The 17,432-nt window shown below is 43.9% G+C and overlaps 1 protein-coding gene across 13 annotated transcripts in view; it reads right to left on the bottom strand.

Moving 5' to 3' along the window:
* BNIP2 (BCL2 interacting protein 2) overlaps positions 1-17,432 on the bottom strand; it is a 76,135-nt gene that overhangs the window by 50,823 nt on the left and 7,880 nt on the right. For 3 of the 13 annotated variants that reach the window (XM_028706732.2, XM_028706727.2, XM_077918811.1), the window contains exons 5-9: positions 16,279-16,455; positions 16,084-16,186; positions 15,424-15,555; positions 14,369-14,455; positions 14,180-14,278 (exon numbers count right to left, since the gene is read on the bottom strand). In XM_028706732.2, the coding sequence (XP_028562565.2) occupies positions 14,180-14,278; positions 14,369-14,455; positions 15,424-15,555; positions 16,084-16,186; positions 16,279-16,455 (598 nt within the window). The other 10 variants (XM_028706734.2, XM_028706730.2, XM_028706735.2 and 7 more) reach the window with 10 other exon arrangements.

Here is a 17,432-nt window from a genome sequence, read left to right as displayed (position 1 = left end):
CAGCAACTGATATTCCGAGATGCACTGTCTCTGAAGCTGGAGGCTCCACCAAGGGATCATGGTTAATAGCACTGACAGACTTCCCTTCTCCTTTTATATCTAATCCCCTTTTGTCTAATCCCCTTGTATAGCCATCCAGGTTAACAGCCATCACCACACCCTGTGGGAGCCAATTATGTATTGCGCAGTGAAGTACCACAAAGGGAAGGTTCATCTCTGAAGGAGCATCCAATTACTGTATATACTAGAGTATAAGCTGACCGGAATATAAGCCGAGGCACCTAATTTTAGCACAAAAAACTGGGGAAACTTATTGACTCGAGTATCATAGAATCATAGAATCATAGAGTTGGAAGAGACCACAAGGGCCATCGAGTCCAACCCCCTGCCAAGCAGGAAACACCATCAGAGCACTCCTGACATATGGTTGTCAAGCCTCTGCTTAAAGACCTCCGAAGAAGGAGACTCCACCACACTCCTTGGCAGCAAATTCCACTGTCGAACAGCTCTTACTGTCAGGAAGTTCTTCCTAATGTTTAGGTGGAATCTTCTTTCTTGTAGTTTGGATCCATTGCTCCGTGTCCGCTTCTCTGGAGCAGCAGAAAACAACCTTTCTCCCTCCTCTATATGACATCCTTTTATATATTTGAACATGGCTATCAGATCACCCCTTAACCTCCTCTTCTCCAGGCTAAACATGCCCAGCTCCCTTAGCCGTTCCTCATAAGGCATCGTTTCCAGGCCTTTGACCATTTTGGTTGCCCTCTTCTGGACACGTTCCAGTTTGTCAGTGTCCTTCTTGAACTGTGGTGCCCAGAACTGGACACAGTACTCCAGGTGAGGTCTGACCAGAGCAGAGTATAAGCCAGTTCACCACACCACAAACCTGGTGGTGGTGGTGGCAGCAGTGGAGGAAGGACAAGCAGCCCAAAAGAGCTCCTTTCAGGCCACTTGTCCCTCTGTTGCCACCTCTGCTAGTCACAAGAGCATAGGAGTTGTGGTTGGGAGAGGCACAGCGCAGCGCAGCACCTCTCCCAACAGCTCCTGTGCCTGCCCTTGCGAGAGGCAGGCGGTGGAGGGACCAGCAGCAAGGGCTCCTTCTGGGCCGCTCGTCCCTCCGCCGCCGCCGCCCGCCTCACTTGAGTATAAGCCATGGGGGGCTTTTTTAGCATAAAAAAATGTGCTGAAAAGGTCAGCTTATACTCGAGTATATATGGTAATTCTGCAAGTGAAGTTTTATTCTTAATCCATCTTGGCTGGATTAGTCCTGAGTCCTACTGAGTTCACTGGCACTTACTTCCAGTTGTGCACAGAATCGCTGTCCAATATGTATTTTGATTTAATCTTGACACCTTTAAGCTTGACAACTGCAATCCCCACATATATCTGATAGCAGGCCATACTTCTGGGTAAATAGGCTTAGGCTCATAAAGCACGAAATTTTGGCAACATTTATCCAACGTAGCCAAAGCAGAACATTTGTACCGGTGAAGCTCTTGACAGATTCTGCTGCTTGTTTTCCAGGTTACAACTGAATCTAGCTTTGTGATTTCCCAATTTTCAGAGATTGGCTGCCACCCTGTGGCAGAAGGAAAACTCTGCAGGGCCTGCAGAAATGGTAGGTGTCTCCCCTCACCCCTGCCCGCCCCCCCCCCCGCCCCCCGTCACTTAAGCAGAATTGTGGCAATTTGTTCTTTTGTTGGGAAAGAGAAATCATCATTCCACAATAAATCACAATAAAGACACACAAACCTCCTCTCCTCTGACCCCTTGCAGGTCAGTCTTCCTAGCAGATCCATCAATAGAAATTTTAGGAGTAGCACAAATAAGTTTTTGTGAAGCCAGGTGCACAGCACTTTGCATAGGCCTTTGCAAATACCATAGTACAGCTGCCAGACTTCGAGGTTTGACCTGAGGTCTCCAGGTTTGCCTCCCTCCCCCCCCCCCATTAACCATTAAAAACTTCCCTGAACAGGGTTGCCTTCACATGTCTTCTAAAAGACATCTTGTTGCTTATCTGTTTGAGATCTGATGGGTGAGTGCCACGACCAAGAAGGCCCTCTGTCTGGTATACTGTAGCTTCACGTCTCTCAGCGAGGGAACCGCCAGAAGGCCCTCAGAGCTGGACTTCAGTGTCTGGGCTGGACGATGTAGCACTGAGTTAAAGTCATCTAGCAGTATAATTGTTCTGTGGGTGAAACGTTTTGCACTGTGATGTTTGTGCACCATTAAAACCCAACCTTGCACTAGTGAATAAAGAACATTGGATGCAGACCCTAGGCTGGGTCTGCTAATTCTAAGGTCAGCACAACCAACTGGTACTCATCCTTTCGCCAAGCTTCTCCCACAGCTATCCCAGGGCAGCATGAATGGCATCACCCGTCTGACATTTCATTGATGAACAAACAGCATGTATATATACAACATTATCAGATGGGTGTTGTCCTTACTGTCTTTTCAATATCTCTTTAAGACCTCCCTTTCCCAACAATACTTTTGAGTCTGTATCAATATTGAATTTGAAAATGTTTTTAATACGTGTTATTCTTAAGTCAGTTCAGGGTCTTAAATGGAAAGCAGTGAGTAAGAAGTGACAGATAACTTTCACTGAAAGGATCTTGGGCATGGCTGCCTTGTACTCTTGCACAGTTGAAATGGAAATGTACTCTTGCCAGGAAATAGAAGTATTTCTTCTAACATTCTAATCAAAACAAAAGCTTCCACAATGGTGCATTTGAGGAGTTATGTTCAAAAATAATCACCATGATTTTGTTTCCTCAAGCAGCCATTTATTAAGAGAGATCTCCTGACTGCTGTCACCTCCAAACAATGGCTCTACAGAGAATTGTCTCCCATTGGGAAAAGGAAGAAGGAAACCACGGCAGTTAATTTTTGCTTCTCATCTAAGGAAGTATTTTACACAAATCATATGAGTTTTAGACAATCTATCATCTAACCTGCTAAATGTTTATATGAACACTAACAAAACAAGACACAGTTCTAAAAGGATGTCTCCTGCTTTTAGAATATGTTTGCATGGACTGTATTCATAGCAGCACCAAAGAAGCATCCCCCTTCTGCCCATTTCTGTCAGGTTTAAGACCTAAAATGGCAGAATGGTTTATAATCACCTTGGCTTTAAGTACAGGATGCCTGCAACTTGCACACATTTAACTTACTTGAGCATATTCAGCTTTATATTTGTGGCAAAAAAAGAAAATGAAATGGGGTGGTGGTGGAAGGGGGTGGGGTTCCAAAAAAAGGACTTAGGCAATTGCGCCCACCATTGAACCCAATGGGTTTTGACTATACACAGTTGTGTATAATTTGCTTTAGGTGAGATCCCCAGAACATAACTCCCACGTAAGTTGTGAGCATACTGTATGCCACAGCATAGCTCACAAAGAGAGACTACCCTTTTCTGCAGAGGTTATCTATACAGTGGTACCTCGGGTTAAGTACTTAATTCGTTCCAGAGGTCCGTTCTTAACCTGAAACTGTTCTTAACCTGAAGCACCATTTTAGCTATTGGGGCCTCCTGCTGCTGCCGCGCCGCTGGAGAACGATTTCTGTTCTCATCCTGAAGCAAAGTTTTTAACTCCAGGTAATATTTCTGGGTTAGCGGAGTCTGTAACCTGAAGCATATGTAACCCAAGGTACCACTGTATTACACATAGTAATAGGTTTTCTTAAAACTTCCCTTTTTTTCTACCACAAACTATTTTCATAACTCCAGGACCCCACCATACAGATTTCTTTCATCATATCCCAACAGCAAATATACAGAATACCAACATTTAAAAACCTCACTATTTATATTCAAGTAAATAAATCCACTCAACAGCAATCGTTTGCAGTACTTTAGAAGAACTTCATATTAACCTTCTTGTTCAAAACATTCCTTCATCTCCATCTGTCTCATAGGCTTGACAGTAGCAACTGAATATTCTGGCCAAAAATAAAGGAAGAGATACTTTTTGACTGGCCTGTGGTTTTAAAAGAAGCTTGTGCTGCACTCAGGAGGTGCTCTTTGCCCCATCCCATGGTCAGGTTCGCCTGCTGTGTAAGGTTCTCTGGAAACAGAAAACAGCCATATAGGCCACCCCCAGACAACAACACCTTCCTGGTGTTACACAGCAACACAACAAAATCCAATAACATTCCCTAAGAGCTAAATCAAAAACAAAGCAAAACTGTAGCTGAAATAAAACTGAGAAGCGTACAAAACAATTAGTTTTTAAAACTTTAAACCTCCTGCCACTTACCGTATTTTTCGCTCTATAACACGCACCTGACCATAACACGCACCTAGTTTTTAGAGGAGGAAAACAAGGGGAAAAACATTCTGAATGAAACAGTGGATGTATCATTTTTGTGCTTCATGCTGTGGCCACAGACATGTGATCTGATGGTGAATTTGGGGTGACCCAATGCAAAAATCCTGATAATTCCTGTGGATCCATGCTTTGTAACCACGTTTTTGCACCATTGCAGCCCCAGGCAACAGTGGGTGCGTGATTTTTTGGGTGCAGGCTGTAGCCATGGACATGCTATGTGATCTGATGGTGAATTTGGGGTGACCCAATGCAAAGATCCTGAGGATCCATGTGGATCCATGCTTTTTAACCACGTGTTTGCACCATTGCAGCCCCAGGCAACAGTGGGTGCGTGATTTTTTTGGTGCAGGCTGTAGCCATGGACATGCTATGTGATCTGATGGTGAATTTGGGGTGACCCAATGCAAAGATCCTGAGGATCCATGTGGATCCATGCTTTTTAACCACATTTTAAGTGGGGAGCGAAGGAAAAACAAAGAAGGGACATGAGAGGGGTGTGCAGAGAAGCAGCTGGCTAAGAATGCTGGAGAGGGATTTAACGGGTGGGAGGCAAAAGTTCCCCCCCAAGCCAGCCATCTCTCTCTCTCTCTCTCTCTCTCTCTCTCTCTCTCTCTCTCCCTCTCCCTCCCCCCTCTCCCTCTCCCTCCCCCACTCTCTCTCCCTCTCCCCCAGCAGTACCGGAGCACAGAGACGACACTTTCCCCTCTGCTTGCCTGGAGGGGAGGGGCTTTCCCTGCTCTTTGTTCCGTTTCAGCAATCACAGCAACGAAACAGAGGAGGGTGGGCAGTAAGACCCTGAGGAAGAATGCAGGAAAGCTGCCACTTCCTCTTTTCAGGTTTCCCTTCTCCGTGAAGAGCGATTTGACTTTTGCTTGATTTTTTGGCTCCAGGGACCACACATTCGCTCCATAACACGCACAGACATTTCCCCTTCCTTTTTAGGAGAAAAAATCTGCGTGTTATAGAGGGAAAAATACGGTATGTCTTTGTAGGAGTTAATTAACATTTCCATGACAATGCACGAACATTTCACCATGTTAGCCCACAGTGTGATGCTGCAATGCCAGTTGTGAAATTCCCAAAGTTCTCTTTTAAGAGCAGTGTGGTTGCTGCACATTCATTTTCTCTGAGGCCTCCTTTCAATCTAGATACACAAATGCTCATTGAGCCTTATTGGCACAGAGCTACCTATGCTCCCAGGTGTGAGGCAGGGAGGATGGGAATGTGCTGCCCCAGGCCAGGCCAGATACTGCTTTTATTTGAATTCTGAGGCTGTAGGAGTTGTCATCTGGCCAGTCCTCCTTGTTATACAAAATAACTGGTTGGGATTTTGTACTGAGGGAAACTGTGGGTATTATTGAATGGCTTGTATGTTATTTTAATAGGCTATTATTTGATTATTTATATTAATATTTTACCATGTATTTTATGCATATTACGTATATCACTTTAAGATTCTCTTGAATAGAAAACAATTAAGAAGTTTTCTAAGTAAGTTAGTGAAAGCTAGCACTTTTTTTTTAACCACCCACACATCCCTTCTACAGATTATTTAAAAGCAGGGATGCCTCGTCAAGGCTTTTGGTTTTCTGAGTATCTCTGGTTTACAACTGGCTGGGCTTGTTAAAAGATTTCCGTGCCAACAAGATTCCTACAAGAGGCTGAAGCTCGCCAAGGCCTGCATGTGAACTGGAGCTCTGAAGTTACTTGCCCCCATTTTAGAGTAAGGAAAACTGGTGATGCAAGTCTCATTTACTTATGCAGAGGCCACATAAAGTCAGAAGAACGGAAGAGCCCTGCTGCATCGTGCCAAAGCCCCATCCAGGCAGATGTCCTAATCTCCAGCGGCCAGCCAGGTGCCCCTGGGAAGCTGACAACACTCTCTCTGCTTCCGAATTGCAGCAACTGCCATTCAGTGCCTACTGCCCCAGACACTGGTTTTACTTTGTGCAAGCATATTGCATAGGAGAAAAGTGTCAACGTTTTCCAAATTACAGGTAGGTAGCCGTGTTGGTTTGCCATAGTCGAAACAAAACAAAATTAAAAAACGAAAGCTCAGACCAGTAACTAACTTAGTTGGTCTCTTAAACTACTAGTGGAAGGATTTTTTTTATTATTTTGTTTCAACCTTTTCCAAAGGCAAACTGCTCTAAATTCCAGGTGTCTTGTCGCATGCCACAACAGAGAACAAAACACCAGCCCTTAGGAAGCTGTAAAACAGATGAGAAACAAGTGTGTCTACAGGAAGTTCTGGCTTTCCTTTTTATTGTCTCACACTACACTTGAATGCCACTCCAGAGGGTCTTCTGGCCTTCAGGTGGTTTTCAATGGGCTACAGGTAGGGATGCAGGACCTGGATAATCAAACCACCTTCACTCTAAGGCATGGGTAGGCAAACTAAGGCCCGGGGGCCGGATATGACCCAATCGCCTTCTAAATCCGGCCTGCAGATGGTCTGGGAATCAGCGTGTTTTTACATGAGTAGAATGTGTCCTTTTATTTAAAATGCATCTCTGGGTTATTTGTGGGGCATAGGAATTCGTTCATTAAAAAAAAAAAAAAAAAAAGCCCGGCCCCCCACAAGGTCTGAGGGACAGTGGACTGACTCCCTGCTAAAAAAGTTTGCTGACCCTGCTCTAAGGCTACCTGCTAAAATCCCCATCAAGTTAAGCAACAGAGCAGGAGTGTTGCTGGACTCCCAATGCCCTTCTCCCTCAGCCAGCACAGCTAACATCTGGAGGACCACAGGTCCCCCATTCCTACAGCCAAGCTTGAGAGGTTCTATCATGATGAGTAAAAAGAAATGCCAACAAGGGTATTCTGGTGACTTATTTGCTCTCGCAAAGAACCAAAGTAGAATGGAATATTTCTGCAATCTCCAGTGCACTGCACCTCGTGAGAATCAAGTCCTATTACATGATCTGTATTCATGGCTCAATTCTGATGCTATTTTGTTTTGATTGATACAGTGTGCATTTATCATATATATTATTTGCATTAATATACGGTATATTGTTGTTCACTGCTTTTAGGAGCCTTGAGTTAAAAAGTGGTATATAAATAAACCATACCATACCACGAGTTTTTCAGATTTCCAAACAGCAAGCGCAACAGTCAGTGTATAACGTCCATCTAGACATAGGTTTTCCATTCTGCAGAGTGGCTCCTCTGCCACCTCAAATAGCAGGCATCATAAGCGTCAACACAGGAAAACTGTCCTGCAATTCCTTTAGGTAACTCTTCCCCACTCCATGATAAATGGAGAAGCAGCATTCATTTCCAACAAGGCGGCATTACATTAAGATCCAGGGTGCACAAGAGCCTCTGATAAGTCAATGGATCTTGACAGTAACTCACACCTACCACCACTTTAACTGTGAACACATACTCTGAAGAGTGCCAGAACTCTTTGTAAGAAAAACACCCAATTAAAACGCATTGTCCTCTTTGTAAAAACACTATTTATTGACTAAGTTCATACACTGACACAAGGGCGGCATTTCCAAGTAAACAGTTTGGAGACAAAAGTGTGTTTTCAACCGTGTTGTGAATAAGCAAAAACTTTTTTAAAAACCATGTCTTCCATGGTCAGCAAAGTGTGTGTTAAGATCTCTGCTACAAGGCAACTGCTTTGAGGATTAACCTATAGGAATTAGTGCATATGCTTAGGTCTGCAGTTTATAGATCCCGCCGCACAAGCGCAGCCAATTTCTGCACACAGGTGAAAAGGCTTCAGAACATGCAGAATTTATATACATATAGAGACTCCTTTTTTAAAAAAAGTACATAAAGTGAATTTAGTGCTTGTGAAAGGTGCATGGGAGCCTTTTCTGGCCACAAAGCCTGCTGGCTGGGGCTGATGGGAGCTGTAAGCCAAAGCACCCAGAGGGGGCCCACAAGCAGCAGAGGGCTGTCACCAAGTACACACTTGTGCCAAGCTCTCCTTCTCCACAGCAGGCAATTCACCACACCAACCATATCCTGATGCCAACATGCTGCGAGTTTCTCCAACCTACATTACTGGTGAGCAAGAAAGCCAGAGTGACATCAGGATATGAGAAAAGGTGTACTGCGTGTCATGGGGGGGAGGGGAGACTTCAACACTGCAGGAGGGGGCACACCATTTGGGGCCAACAGCCCTGTGTTCCTTACAAAATGCAATTCCAACCTTGATCTCCAGCTTGACTGGAAGGCACCTATTGTTCCAAGGGTGGTTCACCTATACCAATACGGTTCTTTGTACCCAATCTGGAAATCAGGGCTCTAACACATGCACATCTAAGCATCCTTAGTTCCTTGTTTCAGAATATCCATCTGTTTCAGAAGCACAGCCATTCCAGACCAAATATAAAAAGCCCTCTGGCCAAAGAAACTAAGACGACTCAGCCAGTGTCTTTTTTGTGCCAAGGACACCTCTGCAAGCAGGGTATACCCAACATGGGAAACAAAAGAACCTCCGTGTTTATGCAAGAATCAATGAGGTCATGTTGATTTGCTTTTCTTTCGGTCTGGCAAGAAGTGTTTGACCATTTATAGGAAATTGCCATGCACTTTTATTATCAAATAAATGAAACAGTCTTTTATAGCATGGCTTACCTGCGAGGGTTTTGCAGATAAACATTATAATTGTTTTGAGAAGTCATAAAAATATATATTATCTCTTTCCTTAACATTTAAGCATATAAATATTTACTAAGCATCATTTAGGATTAAAAAAAACAACCATGGGTGCTTCCTATGATGCTTTGCGATACTGCAGTATAGAACAGGCAGCTATTAAGTGTCAACGTCTAGCCTGGACTTGAAAATTCATTCAGCAGCGAGTAGTCCATTAGGTAAAAGTCCAGAGGCAGGCAGTTCTCCTCCTCCTCCTCCGAACAGGTTTTGATCATGCAAGACGTCATTCCATCAGCACTTTCTTCAGTCTTGGTTGGACTCCAAAACACACCAAAAATAAAATAAAATACTTCACTGTTCGGTCTTCTGCTCCTGTTTCCCATTAAGCTCTTGGTCAATTCTGCTCATCAGACAGAAGGGGGGGGGGGGGAGTGAAATGTTAAACTCTAATTTCAACCAGGATGTAGAAATTTAAAATTCTTTGGCGGGGAGAGAGTAATGCTTACTACTTTGCAATTGCAGCAAAACTGTTAGGCACAAGTAGAGCAGCAAGTTTCCCCCCAGAATGATGAATTAGAACTTGTAAGGAGAATACAATGTGACTTTTTAAAAATGACAATTAACAGGAAAATGAAAAAATAGACCACAATACAGTAAGATACCCAGTGCTTTTTTTCTTTAAAAAATCTTTTGGTGTACTCTCATTTTCCTACTCATATTGAAATACTGCCCCTCAATGAGGCCAAACTTAGATTCACAAAATGTTTGGGGTATGCGTCCCCCTGCGTCCCCCCGGGAAAAAAGCAGTGAAGATACCACTTCCTTCATTTATCCTCAATTTATTCAGACCAAGACCTACAACCATACAGAACTGAATCATTGCACGTGACCCTACTGAATGAAATCCCTAGTAGTTTGTGTATAATGACATCTCTCCCTGTTAACTCAACATGTACTTGGGGTCGCTGGAGCTCTATGTTGAGTGTAGACGCTTGTGGCAAACTCAGCTTGGCCAGCATATAGTGGTGTGAAACGTTCCTTACAGTTAGTATATCTAGATGTCTAGGGCTCCAAGAAAGTCAGCTTTATAAAGGGTATTTTTGCCTTGAAAAAAACTCTAATTTCTTAATTTACTGATAGGCAGCCAATGAGGCATGCCAAGTTTTGGAACTGTTGCATCCATACTAAGTTCCTAACCAGTCTTGCTGGGACAGGGCTGAAGCTCAGTGACAGAGCACCTGCTTTGCATGCAGAATCACAAGCATCTCCAGATAGGGCTGGGCATGTCTTTTGCCTTAAATCTTAAAGAGCTACTGCCAGCCAGTGTAGGCAATACTGACCGAGATGAGCTAATAATTTGATTTGGTATGAAGCCTGTTCTCTTCCTCACATGTATTTCCCTCTCCTTTCCACAGTTGGTGGTGAAGTTTAATATTTAAGTTATGTCAGATTTTTAGAGGAAAGGCAGAAGCAGCAAATCAGAGGTCTTCCAAATATCAATGTTTGAAACCCTTCACTGCTCCAAGAAAATGGTATCAAATCTCTTATTCCACCTCTCCCTGGTTTAAGCTATGGTGAAGAACCTCCTCCTCCACAACAGTGGAAAGTTTATTGGGGCTCTGTGTGTTAAGTCAAAGGCCCAGTTTGCATGCAGCATTAAGTCAAACCATGGCTAAGCGTGAATGCATAAGCATGCAGATACTCCCATTAGAAACTGCGGCCGCTCTGCACCTTCCCAAAAATCAAACCTTAGCTGCAGCTCATGGTTCATCAGGAGAAAGACAAACTATAAGCACAGGTATGAATGCAAATGTTATGAAAAACCATGGCTTAGCTCAGGGTTCCACAACAGCAGCAGGACCAGGAGAGAAGCAAAGCACCTGTGACCTTCCCTTGAGTACACTCACTCTCAGCCACGGCGTGACATTACATGCAAACCGGGTCAATGAATGGCAGTTGTGGAGGCAAAGACCAACACAGCAAATGAGCAGTGGATTTCAGGGAGCTCGTTTTAAATGTAGTCCAAGTTTCATTTTAAGGGGAAAGGCAGCACTGCTGGGCAGTTCAGACACCAAAAGCTGAGCTTTGCCTCAAAGCAATGCTGTGCCTGATGCAAAAACCTTGTGTGCAACCCATACAGACTGGCTGCGCAAATTCCTTCTAATGCTACAAAGGGTTGAATTAAATGTGGGGAAGCATTTTTGCAATCTGTTTCAGAATCCTGATGTACACATAGCCCCTTCCCCAGATTTATCCTTTTGTTTTGTGATATAGCTCTGAAGAGAGAGTAGGTCTGTCTTGCTAAGTAGCAGTTTGCTCCCTTCTTTGCAAGGGAACAACCCCTCCCTCCCAAAAAAAATCATCTTCACAAATAGGCATTTGGAATCATTATACAGCATGGGCACATTCTGGATCAAGTGAAATTGTTAGTGGCAAGAGTAGCAGTTGGTGCTCTGGACTGGACAATATTTTGTGAAGTGAAGAAGTTGCTGAGATACGTTTATTAGCAGGCCATGCACTTCTTGAGCACCAGAGAACCCCAGCATGCATGGATAAGACAAAAGAAAAAAAGAAAAAGACATAGCAAATACAGGCAGCACAAAGCCCTCTTCCCCTTTATGGTGTTCAGCCAGTTTAGACTGTGACAATGCAAATTAAACAATTTTGAACTTCAGTGACTGCTGAGTCACAGTGACTCTCCACCTAGAATTAAAAATGTATTTTGCAGCAATTGCTCTCCAACTTCCTAAAGCGGAAGATTGTAGTTCTAGGTTTAACAATTAGCGCTATAATTAGACAGCAAATGCTTCAGCCTTTTGGCTACTCGGCTTCCTTCTGAAGCAACGAGCCATTTGCACAACATGATGTGAACAGCACAGCATAAGCTAGCCAGAGACACCCACACACACGATATCCCAACATTCAGCACAGTGCAAAGTTGGCTAGATTAGATACAGCCCTGATCAAGATGTGCATATACCTTTTGGGTTTCTTTTTAAATTTTTCTTCTTCATACCTTAGTGGGGAAAATGTTTTTTTAGTAAATAAGATGCAGTTCCGTATACCAGCAAAATCCAGCTCACAGCACCTGTCTTGGGCAAGGGCTTTACACAATAATGCTAAGGTGGACAAAAGTAAAGGCATTTAGTTTCTCTCTAGTAAAAGTACTATGCCTGCTGCAAGATCGCTCTGTGTGCCTCCCTCCCTGCATGAAAAGAACACTCTGCTCCAGCTGCCAGTTGGACTGAAGAGATGAGGGGAGGCACACTCTGCCCAGGGCCACTGGGAGGCTGAACCCCGTGTCCTAAGACGGCCATCATGGCAAGGAGGAGACCAACCTGGTCCCATTCATTTGGCCAGCAGAGGATGAGCTACTCAAAAACTTTCCTCTTCCCTCCCTATTCAGTTTTCCTTTTGTGTCGTGTCTACTAAATTGGCATCCTTGTGTTTTTTAATGTATGTGAAGCACATAGAAAGCGATAAGAAACACTACTATTATAAAATCCTTATCACATTTGTATCCTGCTCTTTCTCCAAAAAGTACCTGGGCACCCACTCCCTTTGTGAGGTAGATTAGGCAGAAAGAGAGTGCTTTGCCCAAGGTCATCCAATGAGCTTCATGGCTGAGTAAGGGTTTGAATCTGGGCTATCCCAGCCTGGCAACCAAGAGAGCCATTGTGGTGCAGTGGTTAGGCACACAGCAGGAATCTCTCAGACATATGCTCTTATAACAGCCTTGGAAGACGGGGTGGGGGTGGGGAGTCACTAGGAAACTGGCACAAGCAAGCCTCATTTGTAGGATCTTCCAAATTTCAGTTCCCATACCAGATCTTTTGCTGCCCAGCACTGTTTAGTCAGCTTCCCTGTTGGTCACTTTAAAACCATTAAAGCAATCCTAAGAGTTTTGGCGTGTGTACGTGTCGTGTGAGTCAAAAGTAAGTACAGACCATCAATAAATAAGTTGTCAACCTCTGAACAAACAGAGGTAATAAACAGATCGTTCTGTCTTCTCTGAGACCTGGGCTTTCTGACCCAGGGCACCCCCATCCCTACCATGCCCACCCCTCTCACCCTGTCCCAGTTGTGTTTCTTGGTCACACTAAGCTACCTTTGCACACAAGGCCAAAGGACCAGTGTTTTCTAAGTCCCCAGATGTCTTTTAGGTTCAAGGAAGTTCATAAGGCAATATCACTGGGTTATTAATGAGTAACAATTCTGTTATTTTCTTGAGCAGAGATCACAGTGGGTGGAGGGCTTTTAAAGTCTTGGGCTTTACATAGCTTACCAACCCTAAATCATATACCTAAGCAGCACAACATTTTACTGCTGAACTGAGATAGAGGCCGAAGTCCAGGGGGCATGCCAGAGGCAGCCCCCAAGTCCTTCTGCTCCCTCTGGAGAAACATGTCACCCTTCAGATGTGGCTGAACAACAACCCTTGTCATGTCTGACTACCAGCCATCCTGACTGAGGCTGCTAGGAGTTAGTCTAACAGCATCTAGGGAGTGTATCGCTTCCCCACACCAGCTCTGGCAGTACTACCAATTGCTGTGGGACATAATTATGCCTCCTTGCACATAACCCAACTTATACTGTACCTTCACTTTGACTACCAGCTGCACTGGGAGGAAATATTGGCTGAGTTTTTAAAAAACTCAGAGTGCAGTTATATACATGTCTACCCAGAAGTAAATCCCATAGAGTTCAATGGAACTTGTGCCAACCAAGTATAGGACTGGAGACTTGGGGAGGGAAGCTGCAGACCTCATTCTCCACTGGAAGAGGAAAAGATCTACTGCTTCTCACTGTAGTGGCTCACAACACAACACCACTGCTGTTGGCACAATGGTGGTGCTCCGACAGTGGTAAGGCTGAATATGGGGTGTGTTGTGGACATGTCAGAGGTGGCAGCAAAGTCACAGAATCATAGAGTTGGAAGGGACCTCCAAGAGTCATCTAGTCCAACCCCCTGCAATGCAGTCACAGGATCCCAAGCCCCCTTGTCCCTGGACACAATCACACATGCACAAAAGGCCCTCAACTATGCCAGCTGGAATCACTTTTGGGCACAGGGGAAAACACTGCTCCTTCAACCTCATAATAGCCACTGTGAGCTGGCAGGGCTCTTCATATAGCGGTGTCTGTTTCCTAAAAGTTTGGATTGCTCTGTTACTGAGCATTTATGCTTCATTTTTGGGATTATGAACATGGAACCAGCAACCTACTGTTTTATGCATTCAGGTATGCCAACGTATTCCATGGGGACGAGTTCTGCCAGCTCTGCCAAAGTAAAGACATATCTGATTTTTTGGCTGAATTTTGAGCTGGAAAAAAAGAACAGAAAAGACACTGTTAGTGTTGAAATGCTAAACGTACCAGTACTGAAAAAATGAAGTAAGTATTATGGGTGTTACCTAATAAAAGGTTTTGTGATTGCCAGAAGTGTTCTAATGAACCAGGAAGGATGAACAATTATTAATGATTTCAGGTTTTTCCTTAACCTAAAGTTCAATCAAAATATTAAAAAGATGCAATCAACAAGAGAAGCAAGAGGAAAATAACAAAGCCTAGATACTAGCAGACACTGAACGTTGCTAGTGCTCTACTCTAGGTGTAAGCCAGAAAGAAACTCCTAGTGAGTCTGGGATCAGCATTAGAATTAGACTAAAATAGCAAAGTCACAGTTATGCTCAGGTGATTTGAAGAGACAATGAAGGGGAGTGTGTCCCCATACCTGCAGAGACAGGCTCTTGCCATGTTTCCTGGGCAGGAGATAGGAATGGAATGGAGAGCCATTCTGGGACAAGGGCAGAGGTGAACCCATACACCTGCATCCTCAACCTAGTTGCCAGAACAAAGTGGGGTGTCAGGGACATTTGCTTTTGGGGGCTGTTTCAGGCCTCCAAACTGGAGCTTAGTCACCCTGTTATCCAAGCTGCTGAAGAAATGCGAGACGCCTGCCTAGCAAGACATTCAAGATGGACACTAATGACATCTAGTATCCAATCTGACTTTTCCTTCTAGGATAGAGAACAGAAACAATTCTATACAGTAGCTCAGCGGAAAAGTATCTGCTTTACACGCAGACGGTCCTTTGCATCCCCTTGGAGAGCTGGGAGGTTCCTGCCTTAAACGCTGGAGAACTGCTGGCAGTCAGTGTAGACGATACGGAACAACATCCTGGCTCAGTATAAATAGCTTTCTAGGTTTTATAGTCCACTCTTCTGAAAGTTTCTTCAGAACTATGCTCAACACTGTGTAAAAACAGGCTCTACCACATTTTCATAGAAGGTTTTTTCTCTTCATGAGAACACGCCACCTTAAGCACCAGCACTACTTCTGCCCTGGGAGTATGGAACCACAAAGGATGTGACAACAGAGCTGTCTTACATCACTTGACAGAAGTAAATAACACTTTAAAAGAATTGTCATGTGTTATGCAGTTGGCTGCAACTCAAATTCTTCTTACCTCCTATCAATCTGTTGGTAACACTTCCTGAGCCAGCCTAGACTAGGCATCTTCCTCCGTGTTGTTGCACCATTTAGGTAAACGATCATGTAGTTCTCTGCTACTAACAATTCTAGTGTGCCAATAACATACCTGTTTGGGGGTGGGAGGAGAGACGGGCAGTGAGGTTTCTTGTGCTATATTCCCCCACCAAGTTTCCTTATGGCCATTGCATCCCTCTCCTGCGCTCTGTTAATCAGGCAGCAGTTTCTTTTAAGGAACATGTAAAACTGAGTCAGGAATGAAAGCCAAAATTGTATTTGTAGTCTGAGAGGTCATCACTCATGCGCTTGGCATGAAAAAGGTCTCTAGGCATTCCCTGGCATCTCCCACTGGAAGGGTAGGAGGACTTTGCAAGAGCTAAGACAGAAGCTTCTTCAGGTTGGGTTAAGGAAAGATCATCATGAGAAGAGGCCTGCTCAATCAGACCAATGGCCTATCTACCCCAGCACTCTGGCCAGCCAATGTCCCCGCAAGAAAAGGCCACAATGGCCCTCTACTGCTGTCTGCTTCCACCTCCACCACTTGCAAGCATTCTGCCTCTGACATGGGAGGAAACGCAGGGATCGGAGGTCTGACTTGGAATAAGGCAGGTTCATGCATTCATCAAGTACAACTCACTTAAAGAGATTATCCATTAAGTATCTGTAGTTTGGCTGCCCGCTTTCCGGCATGAAGCAAACTGCAAATACAACGATTGCATTTAACCCATCACCATAATAACCTAGAAAGAAGAAGAAAAATCTAATTGTTATGCTTTTTCTTCAGGCATCCTGCAATTCTTTTTTGGGGGGTGGGGACTGTCACTATTCTCACCTCCATGACTGATAACTTTCTTATATGGCTCAATTGCCTTCATATCCACCCTGTGATCTTGTTCTCCAATCCGAAACATCCGCCATCGGCGTTCCTCCTCTTTTTCATCTGATGCTGCATATTCTTGTAACGATCCTTTTTGAATCACATCTGTAGTTTTTGGCTTTGGAAGATCATCTGCTCAGAGATTTTTGTTTTTGTTTTTTAAAAAAGGAATTACAATACTGTTACAGTGAATCACAGATTAGACAAAGTAGGTTCGTTGCTTCCCTGTATGCCCCAAATCTTCAAAAGTTCTGTGCCCATTATATTGAAGGAAGTGTCAAGAAACGTATCTACAAATTGTTTGGGTTGCATTTTGACTAAGCAGTTAAGCAGTGATTGTGCTGAGTTGCTTTTAAATGGAAAGAACATAGCTGTGATTCCTTTCCAAACCCGTAAATATATACTGAAGCTTAAACAACTAGTCCTCTGATCAGATAAGAATCTATTTTGGTAAATCAGAGCTGTCCCCTGTAAAAGAGACCACAGTCTTGAGGTGGATATACCTTTAATCAGGCAATGATTACATATATGCAATTAGTTCAATACAACACTTATTTTGATATTCCAAATCAGTTTGTGGATTAGGATAACGCCCAAACCCTTTGATCAGTTGACAGCCCTAGATATCTACCCTTCACCTATTATTTCCCCATTGATTTTAGTGAATCATCTCAACACAATGATTAGTGGCAGACATGCAAAATAGAGATTTCAATCCAAACTAAGCAGGACTTGGGAAGTGTCCTGAAGAATACATCATCCTCACGGCTTTGTCAAATTAATTTCAGTAACACAAACCTTACCACAGAGGTGTGAAAAAACTACTGCAGCATGTTAGTAGTTTGTTTCCAAGACAGAGTTGTTAATGGAAACTATCCTTCCAGGAAAACGCAGACAGCCGCATTAAAGAGAAGAAAAAAGACAGAAACCTTATTCCAACAACGAACAACTCCAGCCTCTCTTCAGCCCAGCGAACTGCAAAGTCTAAGTACCTAGAGCTGCGAACTTCTCACCCCACATTTGAAAAGCTCATACAAATAAGCAATATGCCACCACAGTCATCGGCTGCAGGATGCACCAAAGCTGAAGTCTAGTCTCTTGCTTTGAGC

Source organism: Podarcis muralis, chromosome 14 (assembly GCF_964188315.1).
Source record: "Podarcis muralis chromosome 14, rPodMur119.hap1.1, whole genome shotgun sequence".
In the NCBI taxonomy this organism is placed as follows: Eukaryota; Metazoa; Chordata; class Lepidosauria; order Squamata; family Lacertidae; genus Podarcis; species Podarcis muralis.
This window is presented reverse-complemented; position numbering and strand designations above follow the sequence as displayed.